This window comes from Scyliorhinus torazame, chromosome 17, assembly GCF_047496885.1.
Source record: "Scyliorhinus torazame isolate Kashiwa2021f chromosome 17, sScyTor2.1, whole genome shotgun sequence".
In the NCBI taxonomy this organism is placed as follows: Eukaryota; Metazoa; Chordata; class Chondrichthyes; order Carcharhiniformes; family Scyliorhinidae; genus Scyliorhinus; species Scyliorhinus torazame.
The window spans coordinates 53,014,588-53,032,639 of record NC_092723.1 but is presented as its reverse complement, the minus strand read 5'-3'; the positions used below and the strand labels follow the sequence as shown (position 1 = coordinate 53,032,639).

At 45.6% G+C, this 18,052-nt stretch overlaps 1 protein-coding gene across 5 annotated transcripts in view; it reads right to left on the bottom strand.

Moving 5' to 3' along the window:
* Positions 1-18,052, bottom strand: part of LOC140393874 (synaptotagmin-B) — an 882,906-nt gene that overhangs the window by 443,840 nt on the left and 421,014 nt on the right. For 4 of the 5 annotated variants that reach the window (XM_072480435.1, XM_072480434.1, XM_072480433.1 and 1 more), the window contains one exon: positions 17,974-18,016. The exons of the other annotated variant lie outside the window; for it this stretch is intronic. In XM_072480435.1, coding sequence (XP_072336536.1) covers positions 17,974-17,977 — 4 coding nt within the window. In that variant the 5' untranslated portion in view covers positions 17,978-18,016. The remainder of the gene's footprint in view (positions 1-17,973; positions 18,017-18,052) is intronic. 5 annotated transcript variants of the gene reach the window in all.

Below are 18,052 nucleotides of genomic sequence, written 5' to 3'. Positions count from 1 at the left end.
TTAAGTAATTAAAGTATTGCTTAAGATGGTTTTTATTAACGTTTGACAAGCATTGAGATTTATCCACTCAGGTTGCTAGCAACCGCTTTATTTGTGACAACAACAAAATAGAATTCAGGTTCCTGATTTGGGGGTTAAAAGGGGGAAAAAAATCCAAAAGAAATACCAAAACCTATAATGCTTTGCTGTAATAAAAAAATTACTTGTCCATTATTCAAGTTGCATAATCAGCTGTTAATCTAATTTACACTCGTCATGAACATAAGAGCAGAGAGGCAGAAGTAGGCCATTTGGCCCCTCAAGCCTATTCTGCCATTCAGTGACATAATGGCTGATATCCGCATTCCTGCCTTTGTCCCATATCCTTTACTACCTTTGCAACTTTAGTTGAATGACAACAAAAGTTACATTTTTATTTATTTTGTTTAATTTCATTTTTTAAAATAACAACTTGCATTTATGTTGTGCCTTTTATGCAGAAACATGTCCCAAGGTGATCCAAAGGAGCATCAAACAAATGTTGACACTTAACCACGTTAAGAATATATTTCTGACAGATGACCAAGGGCTTGGTCAATGAGTCCTAAATAAAGAGAGAGAGGTAGAGAGGCAGAAAGATTTCAGGAGAGAGTTGTAGAGTTGAAGGCCAAGGCAGCTGAAAGCATTGTGGCCATTGGTAGAAAGTTTAAAATAGGGGAGGCGCAAGCGATCCAAGTTGAAGGAGCAGAAATGACTCGGCGGAGCTTCAGGGTTGGAAGAGGTTACAGGGATGAGGCTATTGAAAACAAATGGAAATGTTTCAATGCTTTTTTTTGTCGCATTGGGGGACAATGCAAATGTGAGCACAGGGAATGGTCAGCACGGTGGCGCAGTGGTTAGCATTGCTGCCTCACGGTGCTGAGGTCCCAGGTTCGATCCCGGCTCTGGGTCACTGTCCGTGTGGAGTTTGCACATTCTCCCCGTGTTTGCGTGGGTTTCGCCCCCACAACCCAAAGGTGTGCAGGCTAGGTGGTTTGGCCACACTAAATTGCCCCTTAATTGGAAAAAATGAATTGGGTACTCTAAATTTACAAAAACAAATATGTGAGCATATGGGTGACGAATGACAATCAGAGGCAACAAAGATGTGGATGAGGATTTCAATAAGAGGTAAGCTGAGACGGGGTGAAGCTACAAATGTGAAAATTGTCAATCTTAATAATGGTATAGACAGGTGGTCGAAGACCCATCCCAAACTCAAATATAACACCAAGATTGTAAACAGTCTGGTTCAGCCTCAGGTAGCTGCCAGGGCGACCAATGAGGTCAATGGCTATGTAATGGATGTAGTGGCTAGGAATGGCTTTGGTCTTCACAATACCTAATTGGAGGAAATTGTTCATACAGTACTTAACATTGGACAAACAGATTAACAATCTAGAGACAGTGAAGGGTCTGAGAGAGGTAGTGGTGAGGTAAACTGTGTGTTATCAGTATATGCGTGGAACCTGATGTAGCCAAGAAGCAGCGTGTAGACGTGAATTAGGAAGGGGCAAGGATAGGTCCTGGGGGAACACTACGGGGAGTTGCGCAGGACTGGGAAGAGATGCCTTGAAATTGATACTCTGGCTATGACTGAATAGATAGGAATGCAACCCGGCAAGCACCCAGCCACCCAACATAAGAGAGATGCAGAGGAGAATGATGTGGGCAACTGTGTCAAAGGTCACAGGCATGTCGAGAAAGATGAGGAGGAACCATTTACCATGGTCTCGTAGGATATAGCTGTGAATCTAACAAAAGATCAGCACAATGCTAACAACTGTATTTATAAAGCTTTCACTCAGATAAGCCGACATATTTTCTGTTAAGAGTATTTTGACACTAAAACTGTGTGAGAAGATTCTCAACAGTTCGTACCCATTAACTGGCTTGTACTGATAACTCAAACCAATGTTACATATCTGAAGTTACAGATGAGTTATCAAATTTTCAAATAAACTTAAGTATTCTTATTCAGCTTAGAACAGTGGGGAGATGGGCTGTTTTGCTTTTCTATTTCTTCATGAGCCACCATCACGCCCACTAACAGCTTATTAGCAAAAAGGTCTAAATCAGCAAGTTGAATGCGATCTATTTTCCTCAACTTCACATTAAGAATGTGGTACTCCCTCTTGTGACCCAACTAAAAACTGATTGAACTCAACCAACAGATGGAAACCCAACATGTAGAAATAGAAAAGAGGAATAAGGTGCATAAAGGAGTGAGAGTACCAGAGATGGAGGTAGTACCATTTGATAGGAGCAGGCTAAAAAGAATTATGAGGAATGAAAAGGCAGGTTTACAATGAATGCTGAGCAGGATTTTCCAGCTCTTCCCGCCTTTGGGATTCGGACTTGGGGGTCGGACTTGGGGTGGGGGGCGGGGGGGGGGGGGGGGGGGGGGGGGCGGATCACAATATCCCAGACATAAAGTGTGAATAAGGCCGATGAACTGCAAACACAAATAACCTTTTGGGAATATGATGTGGAGGCAATAACAGGAAAACAACACATTCTGAATTTTCCCTCCATCTTCCCGAACAGACGCCGGAATGTGGCGACTCGAGGATTTTCACAGAAACTTAATTGCAGTGTTAATATAAGCCTACTTGCGACAACAAATATTATTATTGTTATAAAAAGTGAGGAAAAAGCAAAATAAATAGATGTTGGAGCTCTGAAATAAAAACACAAGTTCTGGAAAATATCAGCAGGTCTGGCAGCATCTATGGAGAGATAAAAACAGATAATGTTTCAACTACAATATGGCTCTTCGTCAGAATAGGAGTAGGCCGTTCAGCCCCTCAAGCCTGCTCCACCATTCGATAAGATCATAGCTGATCTGATTATGGATTAAACTGCGCTTCCCTGGCTGCCCCATAGCTCCTCGACTCCCATTTCAATCAAAACTCTTTAACCCAGCCTTGAATATATTCATGACCCAGCCTCCATGGCTCTCTGAGGATAGAATTCCACAGATTAATAAATGAGTGAAAAAAAACTCCTCATCTCAGTCTTAAACAGGGGATCCTTAATTTTGCACAATTTCCCCAGTTCTAGATTCTCCCACAAGGGGAAACACCCCTCACCTTCCCTAAAAGACTTGGGTTATCTTCTGCGGATGAGGAGGGGTACTCAGAGGGTGCACCGTCCCAACCTTGCTCCTTACCTAGCATCAGCCCAGCTGCTAGAACCTTGGTGTGTATGAGTGCATAGTCCAGGCCGATGAAACCCATTGGTTTGAGCATTGCATAATTGCCAGACCAGCTGCCAGAGGCTGTGACAGTCCAGGATATTGACACTCAGAACTGTGTGGGAGTCCAGCTCGATGTTGAGCCCCTGGCAGGTGACAAGCCTTTGGAGTTGTCCCTGAGGTGGCAGATGTTGACTGTCCTAAAGGAGATGTGTGAAGATCTGGCAGAGATTCCAGACAGTGTGTGCGCCCTGGCAAAGAGAGTTGAGGAGTCCACCTATGTCCTGAACACTGCTATCTCCCTCTGAATGTGTGGCTTCTTCTGTCAAGAGATTTGCGACTCTCCTGCCATACCAGACCTTGCAGCACAATCAAAAGATTCTGCACATACATTCAGACTTACAAACCATTGCAGAGTCAATGACCTTCAGTCGGCATTGCCAGTGAGAGATGCACAAAGCATTTGGAGTCAAAATTAGTTTCCTAGTCATCTTAGATAAACAAGGAGGAGCTGCAGCTGTCTACATCTGCGGTTCCTTGAGGGCACTGCTGATGGTGACAACGTCTCCTTCACCACCTCTGCCAGTGACACCAGTATCTCAGGATGTGTCAGTGAGCGAGGAGGCTCATGGCACCAGGTAAGAGTCCAAACAATGCCAGGGCCCTCCAGTGAACAGAAGACGCCCACCAAGCTCTTCCAAGACAAGAAGGCATTGAGAATAAAATATGGCAATATGGCAGAACCATGCGTAGCGCACATGAACTAAAGTCGCTGTAGATACTGAAGGGTCATCAGGAGGTGATTATGGGATGCGAATGGCTGATTATGTTGTTCTCATGCACTTCATTCAATGATAGATAACTCTTATGGCCATCTTTATAAGGGGTCTTCAGGCCACCTGATAGTGATTTAGGTGGCAACAGCATGACCTTTCCCGATGGAATTGAGCGGCACTCCAAAGAGAATTGTGTTGCCGTGAGCCATTCAGATGCAGCAAGTGTTTGGGTTGAAATCCTGGAACACCATACCGAACAGCACCGGGGAATGTCCCTGCACCACATGGACTGCAACAGTTCAAGAAGGCAGCTCAGCACCACCTTCTCAAGGGCACTTAGGGATGGGCAATGAGGCCAAGCCAGGGATGCCCACATCCCTTGAAAGGATAAACTAAAAATAGGGGTGGACAAGTTTCAGGTTTCAGATGGAGCCGGTGTGTACTGCAAGGAGACACGAGCCGGTGTGTACTGTATGGAGACACAAGCCTGTGCGTACTGGAAGGAGACACGTGCCAGTGCGTAAGGAGACATAAGGTGATGTGTACTGCAAGGTGCCAGCTTATCATTGGAGGCAGTGGAATCTCAATTATTGCAGACCAATTGTTCCTTCTATAGCCGTCCTGTTGGAAGCATGGCCCGCATTCTACCTCACCTTTGCCTCTGCATGTGGATGTCTGCTTTGTGTCAAAAGCCACTCTTTATCAGATCACTTTGTCTCCTATTAACCAACCATCTAGTTGTGCTGGGGGCGCCATCAGCTAAGGCACTTGAGACTGCCTGAGGATACAGGCCGAATGGTGATGCCCCGGGTACCGTATGCATCTACAGGATCCACAATGGCCCGCACATACTATCTGCATATTGAGAGAATTAAATCCTTTCTCATTCATAAATGCCACTCGCGAACCCTTGTTGGCTACATCCATGCAATCAATGGCCTCTTGCACTTTAGGAAATCCCAGGATGCCTGCAAGCCCCCTTGCTCTCTCCACTTGGTTGTTGCCCTGAATGGTAAATATTATAAAGTTGTCCACTCTCCTAAACATTGCATCTTGATATAATGATGAGCTGATAATTGCGGCACACTGGAGGGCTCACTTGCTCAGCTTTGAAACTATCCCATGGCATAGAAATTTATGATTACCATAATCTTTGGGGCCATAGGCATTGGATGGCCACCCATGCAATTAGGACAAATCTCCCCTGCAATCATCTTGTTAATAGATTTGACTACAACCCTGAAGAAATGTAGCCTTTTGCGACACTGTCATTCTGGCACCTGAAGGTAATTTGAACGCTGCCTGTATACCCCTCCGGCAGGGTAACATTTTCTCCTTGAGTGGCTCTGCCTACACTATGCTCTGGCCCTTCAGCATCACCATGCTGTGCAAGTGGCTGGCAAGCTGGCTGCTGCTGACTAGTTGAACTCTGCTCCTTCCTTTTCTGCTCCTTCTCACTCAAGGAGCTTCTGGAGGGTACTATCCCCTCCTGTTCCTCCTTTGTTTCTGCCTGCCCCCTGGCAATCTCCTCTTCCAAATGACTCTCTCACAGCTGAACTCTGCACTGACTCAGCATCACACATTTGTTCAGAGTGCTCAGTAAACAATTTCTCTCACCGCTCGTGCAGTCTCAGTTTCATCCTCCAACTCCTCATGGGTTTTACTGATGGAAACATGTATCCTGTTCTTGTGCTCCTTAGATGACCCTGCAGAGATTCTCTCCCGCTGTTGCAACTTGTGCGACCATCATGAAATCACCCAGGCAGGTGGAAAGTTGCAGTGAATTGGCAACTTAATTACCACGACTAGCTTTTAATTGGCCTGTATTGGAAGACGGATGGGCTTCTGACTTTTTGCCCTTTCGCCTTCCATGATATTCCAGCCAGAGTGTGTGGCCTAACGTCACCAAGCCCAATTTTATAGCAGATCGGAGAGGTCATCCGCCCTCTGTGCAAATGTAAAATTTTACCCAATCACTCAGGCAGAAAGAAACTTCAACATCAGTTAATCCTAGAGCTACGCATAAAGCTCTCTGGTTTGAAAACAATTGTCCAGCTATTTCAACTACTGGCCAATGATGGCTTATTACAGGCGAACAGTGGGCTTATTACAGCACTTAAGCTGCGCACCCCAAAAACCCTGTGGACTGCATGTTCACAACTTACCTGACATTTCAATTCAGTGTCAATACCGATATTGTTCTTACGTTCTTGGTCAGGCCATCTTGGTCAGCCAGATGCTGTACAGTCGCAAAATTAAATTGTGAATGTCTTTCAGCAAGCACATTGTAGAAAAGCAAAACTTCTTCAAATAAGAAAAATGATGTATCAAAAAACTCTTTGTTGTGCTAAGCTAGCATCCTCTGGCATGGTTCAGTTGAAGCAAAGGGTCTTCTTGTCTAAGTAATCCATCATGTACTGCTGTACTGAGTTTCCTCTTCTCCAATTTCATTGCAAATTGCCCAAGTGATTAGTCTCAAATAATGATCAATTCTTTATATATATATATAGAATGCAAGAAAAACAGCGCTGCTAATAATTTGTCACTATTTATTTAAAACATCTGACTTGACAATTTGTATTTATGCCCCCAGAAAATCCTAATATGAAAAAAATATTGTTTGATTATCTCGTCAATTTTCTTCACAAATTCTTTCCTCTCTTACTCTTGAAAGCTTCAATTTGTTGGGCTATGGCTCTTTGGGTGCCTGAGATCCTTGAGCAACATTTTCGACTAGCCATTGTCCATGTGTGTAAGTTCTGTCAATGAGAATCAGCAGGCTACTTAATTGCCGGGAGCATTACGACAATGCACAATAATGTCCTCACTCTCTTGCAATTCCAACAGACATTCGTTGGTTGAGATCAGGACTGACTAACCTCTGTCTTCTTCTCCTGCTTAACCCCAAGGGTGCTGAGGTCAATTATAAGATCCATATTCTTGCTAAGCCAAATCAGCACTGAGTGCAGATCAATATCCTCCAGTGACCACTTTCTGGACTGTCTGGCTCAACTACTCAATGACTAAGCTGGCAAAGCTACTGAGGACTCTTCAACAATTTATAATGTTCTCATTTGCCTACCTGCTTGAGGATCCTGCCGACCATGTCAAAAACAGTGACAGATAGATTAGTTATGCTCCAAGAATTTATTCATAATATATAACAATTAACAAATAGAATAAAGCTATATTGCAACTTTTTACAAATTTCCTCATCCATATTGTCTTCCAATTTCCATACTTTCTCCTTCAGGAAGGAGCATCAGCAAGGTTGTAACATGAGTTTCAAGGTTCATGTCAAATGATCTTTAAGATGATGCATTGCTATTGTTGCTCCAGCCTGATGATGGGGTTGTGGGGGGAGTGGAGGGAGGGGGTGGGGGGAGTGGAGGTAGGGGAGAGGGGGTGGGGGGAGTGGAGGGAGTTGGGAGGGGGTGGGGGGAGTGGAGAGAGGGGGGAGGGGGAAGCATGTTACTCAAAGCCAGTGTAGTCAGTGGTTGAATTCGATGGGCAGCAGAACCCTGAGGAGATGGTGAAGCTCAGGGCGTGCATAAACCGACTAAAGTCTTTGCCCTCCTACCAGCTAACTGATTGGGAACTAGATTATTTTGTTCATCATTGGAGTTTGATGCTGATATTTTTGCATTCTAATTCCACCTCATCAAGAAAATCAGTTATAAGTTGCAAGGAATTCGTAAAACACAGATGCCAAGATGGTTAAATCAAAAGTTTAATGACATCATTAAGCACTGGGCACATTTGAAAAGCATTATAGGGGAAACGGAGTGTGCAATTAACTATTTACAGGTACACAAGTGACACAATTTCAAAAACAACTAAATAAATCCTTGTGCATGTTCACACTCGGCAAAATAAGAATGGACTTTTTTCTCTTTAAACTATATCTATAAATCAAGTCTAACAACTGGTCAATATCTTCTCTGTCTGATCTGCTGGGAACTTCAGTGGTTAAATGGGGCGCGTCATGATATTCAGATGAACATCACAGCACATACATACACCCATAATGATGGACAGATCAACGGACCAATCAACACACAAAACACGACAGCCAATCACGGACAAGAGTATACACAGTACAAAGCAGGGAACATGACGCACTCATGCAGGAGAGGGCTCAGGGCACAGACCTCATTGCCAGCCACTCAGAGGTTCACCATGTGCTGAATACCAGAGTTTAATATGTTAATAGTTCATTGAAATAAAACTGCGTTGTACCATTCGCAACCGTGTTGGTTCGTCTGTGTATCAGAGTACCCAACACTTCATGATACCAGGAGTGATTTGACACCTACCCACAAATCTGCCATCCTGCGCCATGGACACCGTCGACACACCGCAGCCGCTGCAAGTCGCTGGGAACCTTGGCATAAGTTGGAAGTTGTTCAAGCAGCGCTTCCAGCTCTTTCTGGAAGCTAACGAAAGAGAGAGCGCCTCCGACACCAGAAATATCGCCATCCTCCTCACCACCGCAGTGCAGCACGCCATCCACGTCTACAACTCCCTGGTGTTCGCGGAAGGTGAGGACAAATCCAAATACAAGACGGTCCTTCTCAAGCTCGACCAACACTTCAACATCAAGGTCAACGAAAGCTTCGAGAGATATGTCTTCCAGCAGCGCCTGCAAGGTAAGGATGAGCTCTTTCAGTCATTCCTTACCCATCTCCACATCCTCGCGCAGTCCTGCGGTTACGAAACCACCTCAGACGCCAAGATTCGGGACCAGATCATTTTTGGGTTCGCCTCGGGCACCCTACGCCAGCAGCTTTTAAAAATAAAAGGCCTCACCTTAGCCTCCGCAATCGAAGCCTGTGTCTTGCACGAAAACGCGACTAGCCGCTATGCACAATTTCATGCGACCGAATCGGCGCGGGTCCTACGCGGCCGGATCGGCGAGCCAGGTGCCCCACGAGGCCGAACGGGTCCAGCTGATCGAGTTCCTCCCGGCCCGTGGCCCGGACGACGTTGGCCATTTTGCGCGCTTTTCGGGGCCTCCCGCGTTTGTGCGTGCCAAAACCCACGGCAACACTGAGGGACGTGATGCGCAGGCTCGCCCGACACAAGACAGAACTGCGCATGCACAGTGGCGCAACGAACGTCATGACGTCACGACGTGCGGCAACTGTGGAGCTGCACATTTAAAGCGGCAATGTCCCGCAAGAACCCGACAATGCCTATGCTGTGGCAAGGGGGGCCACTACGCTGCTTACTGTCGAGCAGCTCAACCTGTCAATCTTCCACAATTCCGACAATCTCGCAGGTACGTGCGGACCATTCAGCCTCCACATCACGAATCTTGCCCAGACGACATCCAGACCGGTGACACAGATGACCGAGACGCCCTCATTGATGGGAACCGAATTAACACGATCAATCCGGGTGATGAATGGTGTGCCACCCTGACGGTCAACCGATCGCTGATAACTTTCCGCCTGGACACTGGCGCCTCCGCCATCCTCATAGCATGGTCAGCCTTCTACGCCATGAAGGTCAGACCACCAATTCGGCCGTCCCGGTGCAAGATGGTCGACTACAACTGGAACGTTATCCCGGCTATGGAATCCTGCCAGCTCCAGGTGACACACAACACACACACGCCAACACTCTCATTCGAGATAGTCGGCTCATCGAAGGATTCCCTGCTAGGCGCACAGGCATGCAAGGCTCTCCACCTCGTGCAACGAGTCCACTCTCTTTCTCCAGACAGAACATCTGACTTCCCGGATGCAGAGTTTAACGCACAGCTCCAATCGCTCCTCGCCCACAACCAGGAGGCATTCGAGGGCATGGGAACACTGCCATACACCTATAGAATTCGGCTCAAACCAGATGCCACCCCGGTCATTCACGCACCTCGCAGGGTTCCTGCGCCACTCAAAGACCGACTCAAGCAGCAGCTGCAGGATCTCCAGGACCAAGGGGTCCTATCCAGGGTCACGGAGCCCACGCCGTGGGTCAGCGCCATGGTGTGTGTCAAGAAGCCCTCCGGCGAGCTCCGGATCTGTATTGACCCAAAAGACCTCAATAACAATATTATGAGGGAACATTACCCCAGACCCAAATGGGAAGAGATCACGAGTGAAATGGCCCAGCAGAAAATATTTACCAAACTGGATGCCTCGAAAAGCTTTTGGCAGATCCAACTAGATCCGTCCAGCCTAAAGCTGTGCACTTTCAACACCCCTTTCGGCAGGTTCTGCTACAACCGAATGCCATTTGGCATCATCTCGGCATCCGAGGTCTTTCATAGGATCATGGAGCAGATGATGGAAGGCATCGAAGGGGTGCGCGTCTACGTGGATGACGTCATCATCTGGTCCACCACACCACAGGAGCACATCTATCGTCTCCAACGCGTCTTTGCACGCATACGTGAAAACGGCCTGCGCCTCAACCGAGCCAAGTGCTCTTTCGGCCAAACCGAGCTGAAGTTCCTGGGGGACCACATTTCCCGGTCAGGGGTCCGTCCGGATGCAGAAAAGGTGAGTGCCATCACAGCCATGCCGCATCCGGCAGACAAGAAAGCAGTACTACGCTTCCTAGGCGTGGTCAACTTCCGGGGGAAGTTCATTCCCAACCTTGCCTCCCACACGACAGCTCTGCGCCACCTCGTCAAAAAGTCCACGGAGTTCCAGTGGCAGCACACACACCAGCAGGAATGGGAGGAGCTCAAACTCAAGCTCACCACTGCACCGGTACTGGCATTTTTCGACACGTATCGTGCCACTAAAATCTCGACTGATGCCAGCCAGTCTGGCATTGGGGCAGTGCTCCTGCAGCGGGATGACACTGCGTCATGGGCCCCGGTCGCCTATGCCTCGCGGGCTATGACCCCCACAGAGCAGCGCTACGTGCAGATCGAAAAGGAGTGCCTGGGCTTGCTAACTGGTTTAGACAAGTTCCATGTTTATGTGTATGGTCTTCCCCGGTTCACTGTTGAAACTGACTACCGCCCCCTGGTCAGCATCATAAACAAGGACCTGAACGAGATGACCCCTCGCCTCCAGCGCATTCTACTTAAACTCAGGAGGTATGACTTCCAACTAGTCTACACCTCAGGGAAGGACCTTATCATTGCGGATGCCCTATCGAGATCAGTGAGCACGCCGCCAGATTCGGAGGGTTTCGTATGTCAGGTCGAGGCGCAGGTGGCCTTCACATCGGCAAATCTGCCAGCTGACGACTCCAGTCTGGCCCGCATTCGCAGAGAGACTGTGGCCGACCCTTCTATAACATGTGATGCGCCACATGACGGGAGGGTGGCTCAAAGGGCAATGCCCGCAGTTCTACAATGTCCGAGACGACTTGGCCGTCATTGATGGTGTCCTTCTGAAGCTGGACCGGATTGTGATTCCGCACAGCATGCGCAAGCTGGTACTCGACCAACTACACGAAGGCCACCTGGGAGTCGAGAAGTGCAGAAGGAGGGCCCGAGAGGTGGTATACTGGCCGGGCATCAGTGACGATATTGGCAATATGGTGCTCAACTGTCCAACCTGCCAAAGGTTTCAGCCGGCGAAACCTCCTGAAACGCTTCTGCCCCATGAGCTGGTGACGTCCCCATGGGCAAAGGTGGGTGTGGACCTCTTTCACGCGCTCGGCAGGGACTATGTCATCGTCGTTGACTACTTCTCCAACTACCCAGAGGTCATACGCCTACACGATTTGACGTTGTCCGCTGTCATAAGGGCCTGCAAAGACACCTTCGCTTGCCACGGCATTCCGATGACGGTCATGTCGGACAATGGGCCCTGTTTCGCCAGCCAGGAATGGTCATCGTTTGCTGCCTCATATGGCTTCATACACGTGACGTCTAGCCCTCTGCGCCCCCAGTCCAACGGAAAGGCGGAGAAGCGTATTCACATTGTCAAGCGGCTCCTCTGTAAGGCTACTGCTGCCGGATCGGATTTCTGCCTCGCCCTGCTGGCCTATCGCTCAGCCGGACTAGCCACTGGTCTCTCACCAGCCCAGCTGTTGATGGGTCGCGCCCTCAGGACTACTGTGCCTTCCATTCTGGTGCCCACAATCGACCATGCTCCGGTACTGCACAGGATGCAACTACAGCGCGGTCGCCAGAAGAGGTCATATGACACACGGGCAACTGATCTTCCTGCCCTGGCCCCTGGAGATGAAGTCCGCACCCACCTACCAGAAGGTGGCTGGTCAGCACCCGCCGAAGTTCTCCCACGCGTGGCTCCCCGCTCGTTCCTGGTTCGCATGCCTGATGGATCCATTCGTAGGCGCAATCTCCGGGCTCTTCACCTGCTTCCACGCTCGCTACGAGACCTTACACCGACACCATGCCCTCCTGTTGTTCCTGGTTTCGACTTTGTGGAGCTGCCTGCTACCATGCCCCTTCCGTCATCGCCCGTGGCCAGGCCCGTTCCTCAGCCGGTGGTTCCAGACCTACCCCTGAGGTGGTCAACCCGAATTCGTCGCCCACCTACTAGACTGGACTTATGAGACTGTTTATACATTGAACTCATGCAACCACTTTGTTAATATGTTTATGTTCTTATCGTTACAGGAATTTGTTTTATCGTTCAACATTTCCCCGTTCTTTGTTTATGGTACAACCTCGTTGTTATGTCACACCCGACATCGCCCCTTGTATACAGTTAAGCCCCATGTATATGCTGTAAATATTGCACACACACACATTTAGCTACACTCAGTACACATCTCTATTTATAAACACGTAGGCACATAATCCTGTACAAAAAGGGGGGATGTCATGATATTCAGATGAACATCACAGCACATACATACACACATAATGATGGACAGATCAATGGACCAATCAACACACAAAACACAACAGCCAATCACGGACAAGAGCATACACAGTACAAAGCAGGGAACATGACACTTCCTGGGCACTCGAACAGGAGAGGGCTCAGGGCACAGACCTCATTGCCAGCCACTCAGAGGTTCACCATGTGCTGAATACCAGAGTTTAATATGTTATTAGTTCATTGAAATAAAACTGCGTTGTACCATTCGCAACCGTGTTGGTTTGTCTGTGTATCAGTGTACCCAACACTTCAGGGCGGGGTGGTGATTTCTTGGCAGTCTCACACTGTGCGATATGGGTACATTTTTGTTTTAGACCTCTCGGCCACACACACATTGTACCCAATTTGACACAATCTGCTGTACGACCGTGAAAACCCTGCACTCTCAACTAAAACCACTTTGTGCTTTCCAAGTACATGAAATTTTGAGTGTTACCTTAGTTACAACACCAAACAATTTTCCTTCATGCTGAATAGTTAGACAACATGATTGCACCTGCTCAGCATGGGGTAAGGCTGAATAGAAATGGCAATCAAGTTTGAAAATTGAACCAAGGTTTTCCAGCCAGTGAAGCCTCCTATGCTGCAATTTCTATTTCAGTGACAATATGAATTGACTTTGGACGTAAATCGAAGTAATGCCTCATCAAGGCTTTAATCCTATATTGAGCAAGAACTCGTAAGTCCAATGTATATGCACACAGCTCTGTTCAGACAATGGAATGTCTAGTATTTATCAATAAACAGAGTATAGCCCCAGGCTGACATATTGTTCTCAAAAACATGCCTGAGAAATGTTAGTTGACAGCCTTTCTCACCTGAAAAACAACAGCCCTCACCAGTTTGTAAATAAAATTAATATTTGTTTTATCTCTGATCATGGCTTCCTTCTCTGGCTTCTGATTCTCTGTTGCCTGTTGCTTTGTGCTTCCATGCTGCAAGCATATTTTATTCAGTTCCCTTCGGTTGAAATTTCTATTCCTTCTTTATATAAAACAACAAAGTCCCGTTCATCAAACAATCAATAATACAGAGAGAGCTTTTTTTTCAGACGTTACTGGTGCACTTGATGAAACTGCAATAAGCAAGCAATAATCCAACAAGGAGTGGTATTTATATTGAAGCAGAGACCTATGTTTGTCCAAACTCAGCAATTTTGGAAGTAATGGATATAGATAACTTGATGAAAATACAGTCATCTCTTAAGTGATATATTTATCACACCTATATAACATTGTTGATCAGGTCTTTCTATGATATTTGAAGTAAGTTTCTGACTGATTTTTTTCTTGCATGGTTTGATCCCAACACACTCAATTGAAGCTGTTTTTGCAATGTCCACTTGTCATTGCAGTGTCATACTTTTGAACAGAATGAATTCCCTTCCCATTTTTATCCCCCCACAAAAGTGTTATACCTTGTAAGATAAATGTTCTTGTGTCTAGTTGTGCAGGCGATATTTCTACCTCTTACCGAAATTCTGTTACTGTCCCTTTGAAACATCTGTGGGCAAGATCTCTACATCCTCTGACTAACATTTTATGAACAGATATTTAAAGAAAAAATGTACATCTTACAAAATAACAAGCACAGGGATAAAGTGCAAATATGTGTGGACTGGAACTTACTTATGCTTTCACCCTTACATACCATGCCAACAACCCAGTTAGCTAAATGTAGAATGTGTTAGGAAAACAAAAGGTAATAGTAAATTTATATTTGCATTGGTAAGCATTAGAAATAAGGCAGAGTTCAAGTGGGTTTGATTTAATGTTTCTGTGGAAGGAAGGATAAAGCCTATAGTTAGATTCATGCTGGATAGGTTTTAGTGAGGAGCTGAAGGAAATTAGTATTAGTAAAGAAATGGTTTTGGAGAATTTAATGGGATTGAAGGTGGACAAATTTTCAGGGCCTGATAATCTTCATTCCAGAGTACTTGATGAAGTGGCCTTAAAAATAGTAGATCCATTGGTGGCCATTTTCCAAAATTCTTTGTACTTTGGAATGGTTCTACAGATTGGAGGGTAGCGAGTGTAACCCCACTATTCAAAAAGGGAGGTAGAGAGAAAACAGTGAACTATAGAACAGTGAGCCTAATGTCGGGAGTGGGGACATTGCTGGTGTCCTTTATCAAGGATTCCATAGCACAGTATTTGGAAAGTAGTGGTGTAATCAGACAAAGTCAGCATGGATATACAAAAGGAAAATTATGCTAGACAAATCTACGAGAATTCTTTGAAGATATAACTAGTGGGGTTGACCAGGGAGAACAGATGGATGTGGTTTATTTAGACATTTGGAAAGCTTTCGACAAGGTCTCACATAGCAGATTAATATGTAAAGTTAAAGCGCATGGGATTACGGGTAGTGTCTTGCATTGGATAGAAAGCTGGTTAGCAGACAGGAAGCAAAAAATGGGTCTTTTTCTGATTGGCAGGAAGTGACTAGTGGGGTAGTAGGATTCCAAATGTTCACATTATATATTAATGATTTGGATGAGGGAACTAAATGCATTATCTCCAAATTTGCAGATGATACAAAGTTGGGTGGGAGGGTGAGCTGTGAGGAGGATACAGAGATGAATCAGCAGGATTTGGACAGGCTGAGTGAGTGGGCAGATGCAGTTTAATGTGAATAAATGTGAGATTATCCGTTTCGGTAGCAAAAATAGGAAGGCAGATTGTTATTTGAATGGGTGTGAATTGAGAGAGGTGGATACTCAGCGAGACATTGGGGTCCTTGTGCATCAGTCACTGAAAGTAAGTATGCAGGTACAGCAGGCAGTAAAGAAGGCAAATGGTATGTTGGCCTTCATAGCGAGAGGATTTGAGTATAGGATAGAGATGTTTTACTATAATTGTATAGGGCATTGGTGAGGCCACATTTGGAGTATTGTGTGCAGTTTTGGTGTCCTTATCTGAGGAAGGATGTTCTTACTATGGAGGGAGTGCAACAAAGGTTTACCACACTGATTCCTGGGATGGCGGGATTGTCATATGAGGAGAGACTAAGTCAGTTAGGGTTATAGTCATTGGGGTTTAGAAGAGTGAGAGGGGATCTCATAGAAACTTACAAAATTCTAACAGGAGTGGACAGGGTAGATTCAGAAACACTGTTTCCGATGGTGGGAGAAGTCCAGAACTAGGGGTCATAGTTCGAGAATAAGAGGTAAACCTTTTAGGACTGGGCAACACAGTAGCACAAGTGGATAGCACTGTGGCTTCACAGCGCCAGGGTCCCAGGTTCGATTCCCCACTGGGTCACTGTCTGTGCGGAGTCTGCACATTCTCCCCGTGTCTATGTGCGTTTCCTCCGGGTGCTCTGGTTTCCTCCCACAGTTCAAAGAAGTGCAGGTTAGGTGGATTGGCCATGATAAATTGCCCTTAGTGACCAAAAAGGTTCGGAGGGGTTATTGTGTTACGGGGATAGGGTGGAGGTGGTGCAGACTCGATGGGGGTAAGTGGGTTGGTGCAGACTCGATGGGCCGAATGGCCTCATTCTGCACTATATGTTCTATGACTGAGGTGAGGAGAAATTTCTTCACCTAGAGAGTGGTGAATCTGTGGAATTCGCTACCACAGAAAGTAGTTGAGGCCAAAGCATTGTAATTTCAAAAAGGAATTAGATATAGCTCTTGAGGTTAAAGGGATCAAGGAATATGGGGGAAGGTGGGGTCTGGGTATTAAACTTGATGATCAGCCATGATAATAATGAATGGTGGAGTAGGCTCAAAGGGCCGAATAACCTACCCCTGCTTCTATTTTCTGTGTTTCTATGGACAAATGTTTCGAGAGGGTTGGCTTCAAATTCAACTGTGCTTTTAGTGTGCATAGTGAGGGCTAAATCATGAAGAAAATCTAAAATAGCAGATGTTTGGGATGTTGCTTAGCAACTGGAGGCCCTTTTATTGCAGAAAGGCTTTTGAGTTTAGTTTTTAGCTGAATTTGTTGGCATAAGACGCCAGGGAGTGAACATCTCATAACTCTGCCAGAAGAGAGACTGGACAGGACAAGGGAGCTGTAAAGAAGCAGATTGCCCAAAGAACCAGATGCAGTCCAGATAACCAGGGAATTGGGACAAAGAGAATGTCTTAAGAAGATTGAAGTTAAGAAAACAGAGATTAAGGTATTGTTCAGAAGAATTGGAGGGAACGGTAAAAACCGTGTTCTGAGTTAAAGAGACAGTTGCAGTAACCAGAATTAAAGTAGGAAAGCAGACTTCAAAGGTAAATCAAACGTTTGATGTTATTTTAATAGCGCCTGGGAATTGAGAGGTAAAGTAGTTGTGAACAGTTTTACATCAGTCAATATAAATAAATCCTGAAGGGGGTGCAAAACCTGGATATTGGATTCATTGTTAAAGGCAGAATGAAATCTTGGTTTAAAGAGTAATTTGGAAAACTTGGACTCAATTTCGGAATGCAATCCGCTGATGGAAAGCATTGTAATGAAAGATTTTAAAGCATGTTTTTGGGGGGAGTAGAGTCTGGAAAGTCTCATCATTTTGGGGATTCTGAAAAGATATCCACAGATGCCAACTTGGGTTCAGAGTGGTGTGTGTGTTCTGACACAGCCAGTCTATGTGTTAAAGGAACTCTATGTTACTGAGACCATTGTAGCTTAAGATATACTTTGCAATCCATATTAGTTTTAAAATCTGTGTGTATGCGTTAAGATAAGGGAGGAGCAAAGGGGCATTGTAGCATAATCCAACCTTTTGTGTTTAATAAGTGCTTTTTTCTCCTTTTTGTTAAAACTAATTAGCAGCCATGTTCCCCCACATTTTCTAAAAGAAGGAACAAAGTTGCGGTCTTATGAGCCAGTGTTCCATTCTGGAATCTTACCGTTCAGTTATCAGTTATAACATCAACTGAGATCCAATACTCGTTTACAGTCAAATGAGACTCATAATCACATCTGATTCAATAAATAAAGAGCAAGGCATTGCAGTAATATTTTCAGAAAAAAACAATCTTTGCCTCTGTACATCAATTCTTTTTGTCTTACAATTCTGGCGGTAAAGATTTTACGCACAAAAAGAATCCCAGTCATTGATCAAAATTTAGAGAAATCTATCGCCTAACCCAAAAACCAATATTTCATGCATTTGTACATGTAACCTGATTTTCTTTTATATGAGATATGGAAAAATGCGAAGAAATACTTACACATTGCGGTGCTGGTCAAAGACGATTCTTTTCACTGATTCAGCTGAATGGAAAAATAAAAATGCCATTTACACCTTAA